Below are 21,224 nucleotides of genomic sequence, written 5' to 3'. Positions count from 1 at the left end.
CGACGGCGACGGCGCGACGGCGACGACCGGCGAGAGGCGACAGCGCGACGGCGACGACGGCCGGGGCGGCGACGCACGGGCGCAACCCGGCAGAACAGCGGCGACGGCGACTGGCGAGCGGCGGGAAATCCTGTCCAATTTGAGAAAGAAAGAAAAAGAAAAAGAAAAAGGAAAAAGAGAGAGGGAGGAAAATTGGACTTCGGCCCAATTTGAGAAGGAAGGGAAAAAGAAAGGAAAAAGGAGGGAAAAAGGAAAACCCCACTTTTGCCGAGTTTTAAATTAATTTGTTTGGCCAAATTTTATACTTCTGCAATTTGAATTTAAATCCTGTTAGTCGATTTGCGAGCCTCGATTTAAGTGAATTAATTCCTTTTAGAGGGATTTTTCCTGAGTTAATTAAGCCAATTGTTATTTACGGATTTCTTTTTACAATTTAGGCTTAGGACGAAACTCCGGGTGTGACAAAGAGTAACGTACAAGGGAAGAAAGCACTTTATTGAAGTCAATACACTCCCTTTGGTCAAAACCTTTCACCATAACCGGGATTTTCATCTTGCAAGTTCAACTACATAAATAACTTCATTCTTGTTATAAAGAAATAAAAGCAAGCATAATTTGAATGGAAGAGGAACGTACAATGGAAGAAAGCACTTTATTGAATTCAATACACTCCATTTGGTCAAAACCTTTCACCACTAACCGGGATTTTCATCTTGCAAATTCAACTCCATAAATAACTACATTCTTGTTATGAATCCATTTGCACTTTAATGGCTTTTTACCTGTTGAAGCTCTACAAAATCCTATGTATGATTTTATAAATGCTCTTGATTTCTCATTCATAGTTGCCAGGCACTTAGAAGAATTTTGATGTAAGATAGCTTTAGAATAAAAAAAGGTGCAGTGTCATCATTAACATCTTGTGCAGCACAATAAGACATACTCCCTCTATCCCATAATATAAAAGCATCATCAACATATCTACAAAATCCAATTCCCTATAATTAGTTTTTAATCTAGATTATAGATACCCTTTGAAGAAATAGAAAAATACCCCACCTCCAAGAGATGTGCTAAATCTAAACTAATTGTGTGCCATACCATTAACTACCAACAAAAACATAAGACATACGTCATACCACGGCCGCTCCACATAGGAACAATCATTCCTAGACGCATAGCCCTGTGAGTGTTCTTCTCATGTTGCCACCCCTTTATGACTTTCTCCCCATCGTCGTCATCATTACTTGTAGCCATGATCAGAACATCGTCGCCCCTAGGATTAGGTAAAACAGATGTGCACCTCCATTCTTTATACGAGCTAGCAGTGCACCATGAGGAGTTATTTTATCACACAAGATCCATAGCATCTGTGCTGTTGTTGACTTTAATTTAACAAAATATCGGGCATATGTGATAGATATTCATGTCATCAAGAAGGTAATTCTCTTGCCAAATACACTAATCCAATTTACCCTAGCCGAACCCAAAGTCAAAAATTTGAGTTGAGGATATGTCATCGTAGAGAAACATTAACTTGATCTCATAGTTAATATTGTAGCTCAATCTTTCTTTTGTCCCCAGTGTGTTTTGGTTCCCATCAAATTACTAATAGAGAAAGACATGAGTCGTCCGAGCCAACTCATCCAAAAGCTATTAGATGATGAGTCTTCATAGGATGGTGGTGAGAAATTTATTTTGTCGGCGGTATAGATAGTACATGGTCAGGACATGAGCGACCATGAACCAAAGCATGGCGGCTCTGTGTATGGGCACCAAGTAATTGATCTGGACATGGTAAGGCCATTATAGACTATACAATAACTACTTCTTTGAAAATCTTACATATGGCCCTATTTATTTTAGGCGTAGGTTTGTAAATTATATGTGTTTTCCTGTATGTGTTTCAAATATTAGTTCATGTGATTTATTACCGACAATATATGTGCATGTTTAGAAAGGGACGTCATCTTTTTTTGCTCGCCATGAATCCAATGGAAGCACATGATACCTATTTTGTTCATAAAAGTAATGCGGCTGGTATACTTGGATTGTCTTGTATGCAAAAGATTACAGCAGTATGTTGAGTTATGGAATTGCAGCTGATGTAGTTGATGAGTATGTATGTATTGGAGGATCTACTGATATAGAGAGTCTAAAAAGGGTTTGTCATGGATGAAGTTTTTGGAGAGGAGTAATTAAGATCACCAAACAAGACTGATAGCTAGATTACTTGCGATTGGGGAAGCTAGAGGATTCCCCAGAATGTTGGGCTCTCTTGATTGTATTCACTGGAAGTGGAAGAATTGCCCTATTGCATGACAAGGTCAATATGCAGTGAAGTCTCGGGAACCTAATATAGTTCTAGAAGTTGTTGCCTTACATGACCGATGGATTTGGCGTGCTTTCTTTGGTTTACCAGATTCCCACAACGATATTAATGTTCTTCAAAGGTCACCATTGTTTGCAAAGCTAGCTGAAGGTGAGGCTTCCAAATGAAACTATTGCATTAAACATCACAACTATGACATGGGGTATTATCTTGCATACGGTATTTATCCTTTATGGGCAACAATTGTGAAGAGCATTCAGATGTTGCAGGGGAATAAGAGAAAATATTTTACGAAAGCCCAAGAAGTCGTTAGGAAGGATGTTGAATAAGCATTTGCGGTTTTACAGTCTTGCTTTGCTATTGTTTGTGGACCGGGTCATTTTTAGGATACGAAAACTCTGGGTCGAATCATGAGAGCTTGTATAGTAATGAATAACATGATTGTGGAGGATGAGTGAGATGATGATTTTGATTTAGATTATTATGAGATGGGAGAATAGGTGAGAGGTTCACATGGAAGAATGACTGATTTTTATGAGTACATTCCCATGTACAAAAAATCAAAAACAAAACAACTCACTTTTAGCTTCAAGAAGATCTCGTCGAACACTTGTAGCAACATCATGAAGACCAATATTAATACTCACTTTATGTCGGAGATTCTTGTTAGTTTAGATTGTTTACAAATAAGTTCTATTTATTTTACATAATTAGTAGAATGAGAATCACATTGATACATTTTTATTTATGCCAAATGTATTTTTAGGCATCATTTGTATAAATGCAGCATAGCAGCAGTACAAATGCATCATTCCAGTAGGATATCAGTAAAAACAAGACAATTTCAGCAAATTTGAATTATTCCAGCACCATTATATTCCAGTAGCATTTCAGCAAAAAAAACAAAACACTTTCAGCAAATTAGTACCATTCCAAGTAGCTTTTAAGAAAAATAGTACACTTTTAGCACCATTCTTGTCTAAAACAACAAACTTTCGGTACCAGACCTTATAGTTCAGCGAGAAACAATACGATTCTTCTAACAACGTTCCCAACATAACTAAAAAAGATACAAACATGCATGAATATTGCAGGGCGCTTATTCTTCAACTATTCGGCCAAGCTATTTAGATGTCACTAATAATATAGACCTTTAGGTTCTTGTAGTATTCTTGCTAAGGGAGTTCCATGTTAGAAACATTTGTTCTCAAAATCCTCTCTTCTTCTATCATCCTCTTGAACTCAAACTTCTCTTTCTCCATTAAAATTCTTTTTTCTTCTAGCGTGAATGCATGATTATGGCTCTCCTCTTTCTAAATCTCTTTCTTCTTGGCCCATAGATAGTCCAATGATTCGATATGGGATTGATCAGATCGTTGCCTTAACTTTTCTTTCATCCTTTTCCTTCCAATTGGTCTTTTGCTCTCTCACCATTATTGCCTTTAATACGCACAACTGTTGAAAGTGTTGGAGTTGGTTTGGTGGTACTCTTATGCGTTCTGTTAGGTGTTTTTTGAGCTACCAACTTTTCCATCTAAATACACTTATCAAACCACTTTGTTTGGTTCTTTAACAGATTGTAGCAATCCATGTATGTGAACGCTCTATTTTCATTTACTGCATTATACAACTTTCTACCCTGCAATAACTGAAAATAGAAAAAGAAATAGACAATGTTAGTGAAGTATGACACCAAAAAGGCAATGAGAATATATGAGAATAACTCTAACCTTGTCCTCAATGGTAACACCACTTTCATTCCTATTCTCAACCCGACATAATCATCCACAAAACCTGTTGACTGCGTCACGTATCCTAGCCCAACGGTGATTAAGTGAACCTTGAGAGCAATATGAATTGAAGGTCTTGTGCTCATGGAAATATTTGTAAATCCAGTTCCAATAGGTTGATTTTGATTGATCAACACCTTAAACTGCATCTAAACTAATATTTAACGATGTTGACACCAATAAGTAGTCCTCAGTTTTATCAAGTTCATTATTTGTTGATTGTTCATGCTTTGGTTGGCTACCCAATACACTTCAATCAAAGGTATATGTATCCTCTCTCATCAAGTTTATGTAAAATCTCTCACTAGCCATTCTATCTGGCCATAGAATACATTACAACCAATTGGTATTAATTCAGATATATTCCTAGGAACAATTAAAGTGATTGATGTTACCATCTAGCACTCCCTCTTTATGCTAATCTGGTTACTAAACTTATCATAGTTATCTATGTCTCTGCTTTTTAAGTGCTCCTGAGCAACATCACACCATACTAAACAATATTTCACATTTTTTTATCTAGAACAACAAAAGAACATGCCCTCCTTATAAAAAAAGATGTAAGAGAAACATATGTAGTACTATCAGAATTCATGGTCAAATGATTGGATATTCAGATAATCTATGCATGGTCATAAGATATAGTTTGACCAAGTTGATAGCATGTCATTCATAGCCATAGGCTCAACATTCAGAACTATAGGCTAGTTCTACAGAAACACACTGAAGCCTAAATTTCAGATGGAAGACAGTGAAAATAGCCATCCCAGATGAGGTAGCAAGCACTATTTACTACTCCCTCCATTTTATAATGTAAGATGTTTGACTTTTTTGCTTGCAATATTTGATCATTTGTCTTATTCAAAAAATTATGGAAATATCATTTATTTTGCTTTTGACTTACTTTATTATCAAAAGAACTTTAAGCACGACTTGTCATTTTTTATATTTGTACTAAATTTTTAAATAAGACGAATGGTCAAACGTTCCAACCAAAAAAGTCAAACATCTTACATTATGAAACAGAGGTAGTATCTAACAATTGCCAAATATATAGCTCTGATTACCAGAAGATATCAAATCAACTTTGAAATGTCAGGATGCTTACATAGGTATTTCCCTAAGAACTAAAAGCCTAATCTCCATTACATACAATAAGTATCATCTAGATGATTAGTCAAGTCCAACCCATATTTTCCAAGAATTGCTTCCAAATATTTTTAGTGTATATACCCCTATTCAAGTAGCAACTAGCACAAACCGTACATAGCTCCAATCTGAGACGAAGTGCATGATCATCTCTGAAAATATACCCCAGTACTATTATTTCTTAAAATATGTCCCACTACTACTATTTCTGACAAGGATGCTAAAGGTTTGGTTGCACTATACATTATGGTGTGAATTAAATTAGACGCATTTGTGTGCAATTCCATAATTGAAAGTATGTCTTTTGACAGAACAATGTAAGTGAAGTTCATGATATGACATTTAGCATACACCAGTTTGTTTTATAGTCATTCTCTTATTGCAAAATCAAATGTACAGACTTGAGAGGTAATAGGTCAACTATTCCATTTCATACTTCCTTAAATTGTTATATAAACAAATTTCATACTACCTCAAAACAACCAACACAGGAAAACATATGAGTGTCAAGCTTATATACTGAAATTGCTTCTTTTGAGGAATTCATCGCCACCACCAGACCAATCCCTGGACAAATTGACACCAGCTGATTCATGGTTGAGGGGATATAGCACTTCTTCCTCTCTAACTAGGATCTCTTGCTCCCCTTTGCCCTCTGTCGCATGAATGTTGGAGGATGGCAGTTGACAGCTATGGATGTTGGAGGATCTCAGCTACATGGGAGCAAGGGGAGAGGTACTGAGCCGGTGTCCTGAATCGAGATGGCGGCGGTGGCGGTGCCTGTAAATGCAATGACACGAATTGATTTGTCGGTGGTGGCGATGCCTACGGCTGACCTTTGTTGCCTAGATTCATAGTTCCGCATGCAGCATTCACGAGAAAAGCCAGTGGCAGAGATACTTGGGGGAGCGACGCAACATTCCTATTGGCTGTGAGTAAGATGACACCGGCGGCTGACCTCTGCCACCTAGATTCACGGTTCCGCGCGCAGCCATCGTGAGAAAAGCTGATGTTAGAGATGCTTGGGGGAGTCATGCCACCATTCCTGCCGACTGTGACGAAGACAACGTCGACAGTCGAGGAACTCGGGCCAGCAGAGGACGAGGGCACGAGGAGGAGCTAGATTACGGCAACATCTCTTCCAGCAGGGGCAAAAGGAAATATTTCGTGGATTGGGAATGGAACCAGCGTCCCTACAAGTGGAGACCGATAAAATATGGTTTGGGAATTCCAACTTTTGGGCCTAGGAATAAGAATGTTGTTGGATTGGATTTTGTATGAAAAATACCCTACTTTTGGTATTAGAGTCCATTTACTAACTCTGGTGGTGATGCTCTAAGGTGCAACTAGCACTACTATTTTAGATTACCTAGGTGCATGTATGTATGCATGTAATATGGTTGGAAATTTTGATGGTGAAGAATTTAAAATATATTAAATTTAGAGCAAATATATGTGCTAGTTAAGGCATGCTAGCATGCACGTCTTATATTGTGGAACAAAGAATAAAAGCAGTTATTCCTTATATTATGGGATGTATGGAGTATCATATATGTCACCAGATCTAACTGGCAATAGAATATTTCGTCTAATTCTATCTTGAGTCAAACATTGATCGTTATTGTCTGAAGACGATGAATGAGAAACTTGTTGTGTAATAGGAGAAACTAAATAATTAGAACCAACAATAGGCAAAGCTACCTTAATTTTTGCATTTCTTGCAACAACTCCAATAATTTCATATTCAATAGTGGGTAAATTACCACTATCGGTGAGACAAAAACACCATTATTAAAAGTGACATCATGACTAATCATCAACTTATAAGCATCAGAACACCATAAATGATATCTTATGACACCGGAGTGATAGCTAACAAATACTCTCTCTGTCCCAAAAAAACCAATTTTCCGGTTGCCGTGTCCAACGTTTGACCGTCCGTCTTATTTGAAAATTTTTCAGGAAATTAGAAAAAAAATTAGTCACATGTAAAGTACTATTTATGATTTATAATCTAATAAAAAAATATCAATCGCAAAAAAAATTTAAATAAGACGAAGAGTAAAAAATTATAGGTAAAAAGTGAAAAATTGGTTTATTTTGAGACGGAGGAAGTATGCATTTCATTGCTTTAGGCTCTAACTTTCGAGTGCTAGCATGAACATATGCGTGACAACCAAAAATTCTTAAATTAGAATGATCAATTGGTTTAGCTAACCCAATTTCTTCTAGAATATGAAAAATTGAGAGCTGAAATTGGGGAACGAGGACCAAATAACAAGTTGTAGAAACAGTTTCAAGCCATAAACCACATGTATTCAATATGCTTTCATTTGAAAGCATAACAAGGGGTTTTTGAGAAGATTATGATTCGTACACTCTGCCACACTATTTTTTTTAAGTTCACCTAACAGTCAAGTGTCTTGTAATATTACGATTAGCACAAAAATTGTCAAGCTCACCAGTCCAAAATTTCAATTCATTATCAATTCTAAGCTTGTTAACTTTTCTGTTAGATTAACTTTCTACAAGAAAATTTCACTTCTGAAACCCTGAAAGAGATTTATCTTTATGTTTCAAGAAATAAGCCCAAAATTTACGAGAAAATCCATCCATGAATATTATAATTAAATTACATACATCCTCCAATAAAATGATAATTAGACTTGCTCTAAAGATCTGAATGAATATAATCAAAAATTACTTCACTCTCCCATCCACCAGGTATATCATATATATATATATTGTCTTGCCAACTACTACTACTAATTTATGTATAAAACATTTCAAAATAGTAGTATATATTAGTGCTATTTTGTATATCTAAAAAACAAGTTCTAAACAATACTAGCATGTATAATTCATATTCATCTGAACAAAGTAGGGTATTTAGCTAGTGTTAAGTACCGAGAGTAACAGGAGGTGATCCCCCAAGCTCCAGGTTCAATATGAGACAGTACTCTGGATGAGTAACAGAATACTTGCAAGGCAGGCACATTCCTCCTACATATTGCAGTAATAGTGCTAGCGAGTACATTTCATGTTGTGCTCTTGCGCCTGTGGTAGCCTTGCACTCAAGTCATTTTGCTCTTTTTTTTTGCAAGGATCCTTTTCTGTTTGGATGGTGCTGTTGATTTTGTCCTGTGTGCCACATAGGAGATTTTAGAATTTTACATGTATTTTCTTGTTTTTATGGAGTCCAGGTTAGAGTGTGTAGTGCTATTTGTCCAGCAAACCGATACATGCATGCCAGCAGGACGCAAGCAGTCACATTCTACGAGTCCCAGATACAGTACCCTTATTGAAGTGTACCTAAATATGGCTCGAAAACGCAACACTATCAGGTGACGAAACAATCCACAATCAAGTAACAAAAATCTGCTTTTTTTTCTATTTGTTTGAATAGTCCAACACTACAGCTCAACAAGTGATATGAAACATGCATTTTGAGTTTACGGTAGTCAAGATTTGATTTGGCCAAATTAGTCGATAACGTTATATCAGAACAACATCCTCGTGATGAGGTATTTTCAAGTAGTTTAATGAGTTAAAGAGATATAGTTAATTCTCATACACTTTGTACCCATCAACCTTACGCGATGCATTTCGAAACTAACTTGTATGAAGATCAAAATGCTTCCTACCAATGCATCATATGTATTCTATATATAAAAGTAGTGGTGCTACTTCAGTCTATGGATGGATGCAAACTTTTTACTCATTGTTGTATATAGAGTGAGATTTTGGAAGAAACCAATATTATTCATCATATTTAACATGTACATATATAATTGGGTCGGTATATAGTATTGGATAAGATACTCACACTTCAAGGCTATAAATAAGATAATGATTTTATGTGATACTTGTGGTAGGGATATTCGTAATTTGTACATGTATATATATATTACTGTCGATTCAGATCAGCTAGGTTGATAGTTGGTTATCCTTACAACACTGAGTACACAGAAATTCACCGTCTCTTCTTGAGTCCCGCAATCGCAGCACCACGTCTTCTCTGGTTAACAGTGTGCCGAAACACAGATGGCCTCGCCGAGAAGGCTAATCCTTGTTTACGAATCGAAGGACATAAACAAGAACAAGAAAAAACAACTAAAATAGCAGATGAATGATTAAGCTCACAAGTTGGGGTCTTACAAACCGATCTAGTGACGACATTGTTTTTGACAGAAATAATCTAAGCAAAACACAACCCTAACCTAACCGACGGCTACTGATATATAAAGATTAGAGTTGTGCAAGACCCTTGGATTTTGTCCCTAATAGACTCGGATACGATACATGGCCCAAAAGGCCCAAAGACGGTGACATGGCACCGGAACAGATTCTGGACGACAACTTGTTCAGTCCATTCCCGTTAACTCGGAATGAATTTGGATATGGACCAGATCCATTGGAAAGTTTATCTTCTTAGCTTTCCATCCATATAAAAAACGCCCCAATCCGAGCATGTATGCCACCTAGGCGACTGGTCTAGTGCATACTAGTCATGGACTCCGAACCATGGTCGAAGTCGAATTGGTTTGGCCTCCACCTTGACTTCGACGTCCTTGATGATCCTCCACACCTCCAAGCATCTCTCTAAATGTCTCCATGTCCTCTCCATAATTATTGATCATAATACAATTATTAGATAGCAATCTATTGTCCAAATCATATAAAGAAGAAAATAGGAACGAGCCCACCTCTAAATTTAATTGTTGTGCGCGAGCTCTAGTGATTGGACCTTGAATATCCAATGGAGGTGTATTGTGTGCCTCGGAAGGACTGACGACCTCATCATCCTCTCCCTCTTGAGTTGAAGTCGTCCTCGACTCAAACGCATCCTCCTCTCCCAAGTAAGGCTTCAAATCTGAAATTTTAAAGGTAGGACTAACCCGAAATTAGGAGGCAACTCAAGTTTATATACGTTATCATTAATCTTCTCAATTATTTTAAAAGGGCCATCAGCCCTAGGCATTAACTTTGTTTTTCTCAAATCTAGAAAACACACCTTTCTCAAGTGCAACCACAATAAATCACCTACTTCAAGTTTTACTTCTCGTTTTCCTTTACTACCAGCGACTCTATACTTTGCAGTCATCTTTTCAATGTTGTGCTTAGTTATTTCAAGCACTTTCAAAATAAATTCAGCACGGTCTTTAGCATCACTATGAATTCTCTCACTAGTAGGCAAAGTTAGAATATCAATAGGAGCACAAGGGTTGAAACCATACACTACATGAAACGGACTTACCTTAGTAGTAGAACACGTTGTCCGATTGTATGCAAACTCCACATGAGGCAAACATTCTTTCCACGGACAGTTTGCAAGTAGGTTTAGCAAGTGGCTAGCAAGGAGGCTAGCGGAAGTAGGGCGATTAACAAAAGCCGGCTTGCGACCTATCTAATCAGGCTTGCAAAAGCGGTTTATTAACACAACGCGGCTAGTAATCCGAAACCGAGTAGAACTCGATCTCTCAAGGCAGGCTCTCGCGTAACACGACAGATAGATCTAGAACAAAAGAAAACGTGAAACTAAACCAGCGACCACAAACTCGACTAGGACACAAACTCAACACTACGCACTCTGAAATCGAATTATGCAAAGGCTAAACACGGTCTAGGTTAAGGAAAGACTATCGACTAATTTTTTTGGCTTTTTTATAGACTCTAGGACAAAGGCGAAAACAAAAAACATAAACTAGGGCAAAGACACTGAGCGAACCTGACGATGAACCTAGAGCTCTGGTACCAACTGATGTGGACTATGGTTCCCGATCTTCCGAAAGGTTCTGATAAATAGTCGATTTGGGCGGAGTTGCGACAAACATCGATCCGGCTTCTTGAGCCCCGCCATCGCAGCACCACGTCTCCTCTGGTTACCACTGTGCTGAAACACATATGGCCTCGCTAGAAAGGCTAATCCCTGTTTGCATCGAAGAACACAAATAAGAACAAGAAAGAAAAAAACCAAAATTGCAGATGAATGATTAAGCTCACGAGTTGGGGTCTTACCAACCGATCTAGCGGCGACACTATTCTTGATAGAAATAATCTAAGCAAAACCCAACCCTAACCTAGGCGATGACTACTGATATATAAAGGTTAGAGTCGTGCAAGACCCACTGGACGCGTCCCTAATGGACTCGGACACGATACATGGCCCAAAAGGCCCAAAGACGGTGACACAACACTGGAACATATTCTAGACGTCAAATTGTTCGGTCCAAAAAAAATATATAAAACGAACGGTCAAACATGTATCAAAAAGTTAATGATGTCAAACATTTAGGGCCGAAGGAAGTAGCAAAAAGCACACCCTTACAACTTTCACCCGAAATATATACAGTGGGATATGCAATCCAATGGAGAGGGACACATATATAGTGCAACCATCCTCATTCGTGATGTGCCAGAATGTGTTATCTTCAATGTAGCCTATGGTCCGTACACTTATCCGTAACATGCACTAATTTTAGCCCTTTATTGATGACTCATCTCGTATTTGATAGGCCATAGTCTGGCCAGTCATAGATGGCACTTTTCCGTCTGATGTTAGAACTATGCGTTTCTTCATCATTTCGTTTGCGAGAATAATGGCTTAGAACATGTAGAGTGTCTCTACGCATCTCGTTTTAGCCCCAGAGTGATGACAATCTGTGTCCCGATCAATTGCAACTACGGCGCATATATGCAAATAGCAACGTTACGTGTGTAGTTTCATTGCCATGTCCCGTTTTAGTCCTAGCACTTTTGGTTACGGGTGTAGTTTCATTGCCATGTTGTTTGATTACCAGAACATAAGCAACTGCTAAATATTTGTTTTCCCTATTATCGCCTGAGATCTCTCCTCTCCTCTGCCTGCCACGTTAATATTAATAGAAAAAAGAGCTAATGATGTTTTGGTTACAAAATCCATCGTCTCAGCTCGGTGTCGAATTACTAAAGGAATAAAAAACACCCAAGAATCATTAGTCATTAGCCAAGCAGGAAACAAAGTTTAACAGATCATTGATATTGATGCCTGGTACCAGTTCCGACACACAAGGTACCAAAGATTATATATAGGAAATCCTTGAATTAGTTCATCATAATCAAATGCCTAACCCATGCTATGGAGTTCCTAACAACAAAGAAGAAAGCAAAGAAGTCAAACCCCTGACAAGAGTACATCAGTGCAAATTTGCTTTGTGCTTGCCTTCCAAAACCTAAAGATCATCCCATTAACACGGAATCGTCGCTGCCGTGTTTTGGGCTACTGTACAACTAAAGTCTAGCTACATGCTCTGGGACAAGCTTTCATATGCTGTTCACAATAGCGTTCTTCTGTTCCCTGTGAAAGGGCAAAAAAAGATTTAATTTTAATTTTGCCAAACAACAGTCAGATCGTCCTAGAGCCCATTCAATGGCCACTCAGATCCGCAACTTGGGGACACCCTCGTTACATCCTCATTATCTGTGTCACCCGATTCTGAAACGAAAAGGTGAGAATCATCAATGATCTCAATCTCAACGTGTATAAGCAGCATGTGTGAGTTTAGCGAACATCCATACCTGTTTGTTTGGCCGTTCCATTCTGAGTATTTTCTGTGACATCCTTGGCAGTAGAAGATTCTGGAAGGTCAGAAGATGGCTTTGACCCTTCTGCTGGGGTTGAAGCCTCCGCCTTGTCTGTCCCAGGTATGCACTGCTGCTCGAGCATCATCTGAAGGCACTTCCCCTGCTCCTCAATTCTCAGCTGCAAACTTCTTTGAATCTGCAGTGTAAATAAGCATTTAATCAAAAGGGTTAGTTTCAGAAAATTTAACGTCCTGTGTCAATTTCCCAGGGATGCTGGGGAAATGCAAAGTTCAATTCGATCTTGGTACAGGTTTCTACATAATCCATGCACCTCTGCATCTTAATCAATTAGACTAGGATTCCGGTTTTGAAAATACTATACCTTGAATTGCCTCATCATTTTAATGCATCCCATATACAAAAACATTTAAGGACCTAGCACACTTTCAATACTCTGGCCCTTGGGCCTTGGACTGTTGGCCCTGTGATTGTATGGTTGTCGCGTATGCTAATCCATGATACTAGGTTTCTAGCCATGTCTAATGAAGAAGAGCTGAGATAAGGTCGCCATCAGGTATAGCTGACTGATGAAATTGGAAGTTAAAGAGGAACAGATGAAACAATACAAAATATGGGATTCTATGGCAAAGTATAATAAAAATTAACAATAAGGATCATATTTTCCTCATGAGCTACACTACCCTTTATTTCACATATCCACATATACATAAAACCCTGAACAAAACTGCATCCATATGCTATTTTTAAAGGTTGGTCTTGATTTGAAGATACTTGTTTTGGAAATTTTTAAGGCAACCTTTTCCACCTAATACCCCTATCAATTCACTTATTTCATATAAAGCTGAAGGGTTGGTTACTTGGTTACATAATTCAGAACAGAAAGAAGGCTAAAGCACTAATTGATAAAGCAATCCAGATCATAGTAGTATTATGTAGCGAGAGGCTTGCCTACCTTTTCTGAACCTACCAAAGATCTAGAACGGCATATGAATTGATTTTAACCCCCCCCCCCCCCCCCCTCGTATCTCCCTTTCAGGAGGCATCTAAAGTATGGAAGAGCATTACATTATGATGATACACACCTCAAGCTGTTCATGAAGTCGCTTTTGAAGTTCTAACTGGAGACGCAGTGCCTCAGTGAGATCAAAATTCCTACAACAGAATACAAGAACACTCAGGACCTCATAACAAGTAACTTGCAGATCCCCAGATAAGTTGACTAAAACAGCAAGTGATTCCATAGTTGCAATCAGAATAGTAGCAAAAATGCGGGCAAGAAAAAACTGCCATTAAACAGACAAAGGTCAAACAGTTTTTCTATTGTGGAAGGTCAATGCTGTATATATTCACTGCTTACTACATGCAGTTGCATTGCATATATAGAGATGACAGGTAAAACAAAAGCTCCAAGGAGTTTGAATGGGTTTCATGGATTTCTATTGGTAATAAAGAATCAATTCCAAGCAACTTTCAGAACAGAAAATAGTGTTGTAATGACTAGAAATGTCCTGTCCTGTCAATTAAACAGTTGACTGCTCAGCAAAATGTTAAGAATTTGATCAACGAATTAGTATTTTGTTTTTCCAAACAACAACCTTTCATGAAGAATCTTCAACTGAACCAGTTTTCCTGATTATATGGTTGAATACAAGATTCCAAATGTTCCAACAAAAGAGACCATGGCAGTGCATCTATTTTTGTTGCAATTTATTGGCATCAATATCATCACTACATGGTGAAAGCTTAATAAAACTCATGTCGACAAACGTACCCTCCTTTCAGGTCTAGAGATGGTATGTCCTCTTTTGAGGCTGCCTTCTTATCTGAAGAACCTGGAAATTCTCAAGGTGATGAACATGACAGGGTGTTTCAAACAAATGCAACAAAACACAGTAAAAGTGGAACATAGCAGACCTTCAGATAATTCTGGTCTATATCGAGCTGTTCTGTATTTCTGCAAAACAAATTAACTCAACATGAAATAGAAGATAAATTTTCTTTCACAACAGTGTCCTGTAATAGGGCCAACTGACATACCTGAAGATGACTTTTTACATGATAAATGGTCAAATTGTCTGCCTTCATTAGCTTCAACACACCCTTAGGCGTAGCTTCTGCAATAATTTAAAATAAATATCAATACGTATAATTAGGCGATCTAATATTTCTTATAACTATACATACTTTCACTGCCACCAAGTATATTGACAGCATCCACAAATCGCTCATGAAGTTCAGGAGTCCATCTCATTCGTGTCTTGGAGTTGGAGGTATTGGAGGCAGCAGTGGGTGAGGGTATAGCAACTGCAGAAGGTTCTCCAGATTGAGATGAAACTGATTGTTGGGCGGCGGATTGGTGAACTACCATAGATGGTTGCGCTGGCGGTCGAACCTACATTGATGCATAAATAGAGCACCACTCAATTCCATGTTTGAAACATCTAAAAGACTAGAACTAAATAATTTGCAATTTTCATGAACTAGTAAATAGTATAGTGCAGATTAGGGACTACATATGACACAACCAACATATTCTTAATTCTAGCTTGGCTGGAAACTGACTGCACCCAAACAAGCTAAGCTTATCCCTGCTGTGTTTCAGAGTACAAAAAATTCTTGGAGTTGGTTAAGTTCAAAACTTCACGGGTTTTATAAGCCAACCATATTATGCCTTCTCAAACTTTTGTTAAGAAAACAAAGAGTTCCCTGGCAACCAAGCTTTTATAAGCCAACCAGCTTGGTCATATTGATTTCAGTTTGAAGAAAACTACATTGTTTTAGCTCATCTGCAGTTTGAATCAAGCTTGAGGTTTTATCGATTTGAAGTTGTTGAGCAAACCTGGAGCCCATTCGGGCTCCTATCAAGAAAAATTCCTATAATTTATACTACATAATACAAGCAGAAATCTTATTGCAGTTCAAACCAAGTCAAGCTCATTCAACATGACAGCCAAGAAAACTATAAGGATGCATCTTGAGAGCATAATCTAGCATGCTGAACTGTCTGGCATCAAATTCATCATGGCTAAGGATGCCAAATTGAAATTAACAGATTTGCAGTGAACACTTGTTAAACCATGTACAGCATCTGCACAACAGATGTGGCTTCAATGTCACGTACAAGAACGGTTTCATTTTTCAATTCAAACGTGTATAAATGTTGTAGGGGTTGCCAACACACCATAATACTAAAGGTAATTTATTAAGCGACGATTTTGAACTGGAGATACTAAAAATGAAAAACACTAATCTGATAAACCATAGAATATAATACTCATCATACAAGATACTGATATGGAAAAACAAACAGTAGGGTTACTTTGGAAAGGTCAATAAACCATGTGATGCTTCATCAGTTCTTCCCAAACTTGTTGAGAAAGAACATAACACTGAATGAACCAACAGTGGATTTAGCTGATAGTTAAGCCAATTAACCATAGAATAGCTATTAGCTAACAAAGAATTACTCCTAAGTCCATCCACCAAAATGGAAGAACCAGTTGTCATACCTGTGGTTGAGTTTCAGGACAAGATGTGTTATCAACAACATCCTTCCAATCATAATTCATAAAATCATTCCACCATTCACTTTGCTTGGCAAGTTCATCAGTAGCTGCAATAGAATTGCTTTCAGTCAAGTTGTTCTCGCTAGGGACATCATCTGAATATCCAAGCAAACCGTCAACTGGATCAGGGCACCACGTCGGCCCAGCATCTCTTGGAAAATCAGTCAGCGAATGTTCAAAGCCTCCATATTGTGACCCATAATTAACCGTCGTAGAACTTCCAGTTCTTGGTGTTTGAGAATTATAAGGATTGGCATTTGTATATTGCTCATGGTTTGAAACTGAAGAGAACCTTATCTCCTGGGACGAACGCAAAGGCCCAACAGACCCAGTACTGGACTGAAACTGCCCATGAAGAGGAGCAACAGTACTCTGATTCTGATGAGGTGGCAGCTGGGTGCTTCTCAATTCTCTCTCCCGCGAAACATTCTGCCCATCAGGAATCCTGGGAAAGTTCTCATCCAGAGTGACTGGTATGGCAGGTAAAGGCGATGGCACAGTGACTGGAATTGCAGAATTGTAAATTTGATTCGTGCTTATTCTCTCCATTTACAAACACTGACTTCAGAGTTATCCTTCAAAATATGAGAATTGACAAGACCTTTGTTGACTTGACTTTCCAAAACAGTTTTTCTCTCTTAGGGCTGACACATCTGCAACAAAAGAATGTTCAACCCAATCATGACAAACGAAACCTCTAACCACATAAAATTATATGGAAGCATAAATTTTAGAGTGAAACAGTACAACGAAATCTTCATGTCGATATTCAAATTACGAATCCGAACCTATTGCTCCCTCCAATTAAACAAAAACCCGAGTCCCATAGCTATCCGTTTGAATCCTAACCGTCCCTCCTCCTATCGTCAAAGCTTCGTCGAATTCCGCGTAAATCCAAGCACGAAAAACCCACTGTGGCGTAACGGAACCAGCTGATCAGTCACGAATCTCACGATCCCAGGAGCGCCCCCATCTCCACACCGAGCCCACCAATCTAAAACCAGGGCGGGGGCGTAATCAAAGCTATAGTCGCCGCCGCCGCGCCAGCACAGAGTAGCAGCAGCGAGCGCCACGGAAATTCGACGCCCGCGGGAATCAACAACGAGAGCAAACAAGCGTCCCCAACGCAACAACCGAATCCCAAATTTCTAAGGAAGAGAGAACCTCGGGAGGGGGGGCGGCGAGCCGTCGATTGAACCGGGCCAACGCTGAGCGAGCGATAGACAGACACACACACACACAGGCGGAGACGGCGGGAGGCCTGACCTCCGGCGAGAGATCGAGCGGCGGAGGCGTCAGAGGGCGTCGCTTGCGACGGTAGAGAGAGAAGGGAGGAGAGAGGATGAGATGTGGGGGGGAATGGTGGGAGGGAGGGGGCGGCCTTTCGCGTGGGCGGACCGGCGCGCGAGGCCAGACGGGCCGCTGACATGTGGGCCCGTCCTCCGGTGGGGCCGGCGCGGCCGTCACCCGCACGCGCGTACGCCTGTGTGGCCAGTGTGTGTGGGTGGGTGGTTCTCCCTCCTCCGGCGATGGGGAGAGAGAAACTATTCTGTCAACTTGGGCCGCGGGGGGCGGGTGCACCCGGTGCAGGCACCGGTAGCGTGCGGGGCCCAGCTGTCAGTGGAGGACGGGGTCCGACGGGTGCAGTGGACAGGGCGCGGGGAGAGGTCCGGTTGATGCTTTTGGGTTCCGTCTCGGCGTCCACAACTGGGGAGGGGAGGGGAGGGGAGCCATGGGATGGCAAGGGGAGTGGACTGTTGATGCCTTTTTGGATGCCCGGGTGGTGGCTTTGCTGAGCTTGCTGCATCTCCCGGTTCTAAAATCTTAAAAGATAAACGGGGTATTTAGTTTTTGTTACTGGTACAGTAACGAGTTTACCCAATTGCTATCTCACGTGTGTACGAGTTCTCCAGCTATATATCATAGACACGTAACGTCACATATAGGGAGTAGCAAATAGTTAATTATTCCAAGACAAACCTGCTGACAAATTACTTTCATCATCTTAAAATATAAAGATTTTTTGCTGTCTCATTTTCAAATTAAAAGGACTTTTAGGATATAAGTCTTGTCCCAAAATATAAAAGGGTTATCATTTGGCTGTTTTTGAGGAAAAAATGTTAATCGGCGCATGTGCAAACGAAAAATAATATTTAAATAAAACTTTTATATAAGTGTTTTAATCATCTAAAAGTAAAGGATGAAAAAATAAACTGTAATTAAAAGATCTCAAAATCAACTCAAAATATAATTTTTAAAATTTAAATTTTGGCTTATAAGGGCCATGTTTAGTTCCAAAAACTTTTTCCAAAACCATCACATCAAATATTTGGACATCTAAATAAACATTAAATATAGATGAATATCAAAACTAATTACACAGTTATAGAGAAAATCGTGAGACTAATCTTTTGAGCCTAATTAGGATATGATTAGCCATAAGTGCTACATTAACCAACATGTGCTAATAACAGATTAATTAGACTCAAAAGATTCGTCTCGCGATTTTCAGGCGGAATCTAAAATTTATTTTATAATTAGACTACGTTTAATACTTCAAATGTGTGACCGTACACGTCAATGTGACTACTCTCCCAAAAAATTTTGGATCTAAACGGTGCCTAAACAAAACCGAAAAAGAAATGCCCTAAGCACACTATTCGCATTAATATTTATCTCATCAATCACTTTTCATATAAAATTATTCACATCTAATCACCACCTATCCTCCAACAACTATATATTCCTTATTTATTGAGGTGCTCTCTAGCATTCTAAACAACTTTAAAATAGTTATATTTTAAAATGGATGGAGCGTATTTTTTAAGAGGAATTAAGGTTGACATGAGAAATGGTTATGATTGATTTCAATGAGAAAGTGTGTCAAGAAATTAAACATCCTAATCATTTTTGTCTAAGGCCTTCACAGAATTTTTTCCCAAAAACATCACATCGAACCTTTAAACACCTAATATAGATGGAAATTAAAACTAATTACACAGTTACGGGGAAAATCGTGAGACGAATCTTTTGAGCCTAATTAGTGCATGATTAGCCATAAGTGCTACAGTAACCAACATGTGCTAATGACGGATTAATTAGACTCAAAAGATTCGTCTCACGGTTTCCAGGCGGAATCTAAAATTGTTTTATAATTATACTACATTTAATACTTTAAATATATAACCGTACACGCCGATGTGACTCTTCTCCTAAAAATTTTTGGAAACTAAACGGGGCCTAAGTATGTATCAAATTCCTAAGTACTAGTTTGGCTATATATTCATAAAGAGTAGAAAGGAAAAGGCAACTTTAAAAGTGTTTTAGACCGTGAGAATGATAAGTATTTTGATAGAAAAAATTGAACTTTATAACGGCAAGTAAATTAAATGGAGTAAATAATGGATTTCAAAAGGCCGTCAAAAAATATATACGTTGTTCTCCTTTTAGTCCATCGCCTTGACTCCTGAAGCATTTTTTTTTTCGCTTTTGTTAAGATGGTGTCTGTTTAAGGTTCTGATTGTGGTTCACTTTAAGTTATTTCTGATGCACATGTCCATTTTAAGTTTAATGGTTGCACCCAACCCCTTAGTTACCAAAAAAACAATTTGTTGGTGAAACCTATGTATGTGTGTATTTAGTGATTTAAATAAAATTTAAAAACAAACTACGATGGAAAAAAAACTCAAAAACTAAGTTTTAAAATTTCATTTTTCACATCACTTGTTGTAATTTTTTATTCTTGCACCTTCTAAATTTTATATTTTAAAAATAAATTATCCTAAAACTTATTTCCAACATATGCACAGTTTTGCTACAGCGGTCTCATTAATTAGCCCGGCGTTGTACCGTCGCGCTCGGTGTGGTAAATGGTACATATATTACAAATAAGTTTTAGGAAGAATTGTGTTTAAAAATACATATTAAAAATGAGCCATAAATAAAAATTCGGTTGTTTATAAATTGAAAGCATCTAAATTTCTTTTGTTTGGATCTACCAATCGACAGGGAACTTTAGGCCTTCCCAAAAAGTTTTTTAAAAAACATAACATAGAATCTTTGGACACCTATTGAGTATTAAATATTAATGAAAATAAAAACTAATTACACAGTTATGAACGAAATCGTGAGACGAATATTTTGAGCCTAATTAGTGCATGATTAACCATAAGTACTACAGTAACCTATATATGGTAATGACGGATTAATTAGACTCAAAACATTTATCTCACGGTTTTCCGGCGAGCCTTGAATTCATTCGTATCTCATCCGATCAAACATCCAAAGTGATTTTTCTTTCAAATTTTTTTAAATGTAAACGGGGCCTTAACGTGCAGGAAGCAAGAAGCTAACGTAAGAATATAGCACGAAGTTACGCTGAACCAAGACACGTAGAAGGGTTGACTTGAAAATTAAAAAAAAAAAGAAAGGAAAGAAAAAAAAAGAAAAGAGAGACCGAGATTCCAGTGTACTTTTGTAGTTGTACAATCATTCAGTCATGCATTCCTGCGAAACGATCAACGGATGGTGACGATGTGCTGATGCGCATCTGTACGTTAGGCTATGAGCCTATCACTCAAGCACACAGAAAAATAGCCTAGGAGTCCATGTAAAAAAAAAGTTTTTATGTTTATTTATCCCAATAACCATGTCATCTTTTTTTTTCTAATATAACAATGTCATCTTTTGCACATGAACGGCAGGAGGCTTGAACTGATTTTTTTTCTATTTCTACGTGCACGCTCTCCGAACTTGCAGGTTTTGTAAAAAGTTTTTATATGAATGTTCTCATATTTCTAAAGT

The 21,224-nt window shown here is 38.4% G+C and overlaps 1 protein-coding gene across 2 annotated transcripts; it reads right to left on the bottom strand.

The window, feature by feature from the left end:
• Positions 1-12,265: 12,265 nt before the first annotated feature.
• Positions 12,266-17,762, bottom strand: LOC102718568 (protein PHOSPHATE STARVATION RESPONSE 2). 2 transcript variants are annotated; one of them, XM_006657588.2, is made up of 9 exons: positions 17,688-17,762; positions 16,365-17,074; positions 15,040-15,247; positions 14,893-14,969; positions 14,770-14,809; positions 14,627-14,687; positions 13,938-14,007; positions 12,829-13,030; positions 12,266-12,745 (listed from the first exon to the last, which is right to left on the bottom strand). In XM_006657588.2, the coding sequence occupies exons 2-9, from the start codon at positions 16,968-16,970 to the stop codon at positions 12,666-12,668; spliced, it is 1,344 nt and encodes a 447-aa protein (XP_006657651.1). In that variant the 5' UTR covers positions 16,971-17,074; positions 17,688-17,762; the 3' UTR covers positions 12,266-12,665. The 2 variants fall into 2 exon arrangements, with proteins under 2 accessions (XP_006657651.1, XP_015695298.1); XM_015839812.2 differs by having other exon boundaries at positions 17,586-17,760.
• Between the last annotated feature and the right edge of the window lie 3,462 nt (positions 17,763-21,224).

This window comes from Oryza brachyantha, chromosome 7, assembly GCF_000231095.2.
Source record: "Oryza brachyantha chromosome 7, ObraRS2, whole genome shotgun sequence".
NCBI lineage: Eukaryota > Viridiplantae > Streptophyta > Magnoliopsida > Poales > Poaceae > Oryza > Oryza brachyantha.
Note: the sequence above shows the minus strand (reverse complement) of the source record. Positions and strands in the feature narration are given on the sequence as shown.

Coding starts and splice junctions, on each gene's coding strand:
- LOC102718568 (XM_006657588.2), bottom strand. CDS start 16,970: ATGGAGAGAATAAGCACGAATCAAATTTACAATTCTGCAATTCCAGTC. Junction 15,248..16,364: donor GTCCTGAAACTCAACCACAG/GTATGACAACTG, acceptor GCATCAATGTAG/GTTCGACCGCCAGCGCAACC. Junction 14,970..15,039: donor TATACTTGGTGGCAGTGAAA/GTATGTATAGTT, acceptor AAATTATTGCAG/AAGCTACGCCTAAGGGTGTG.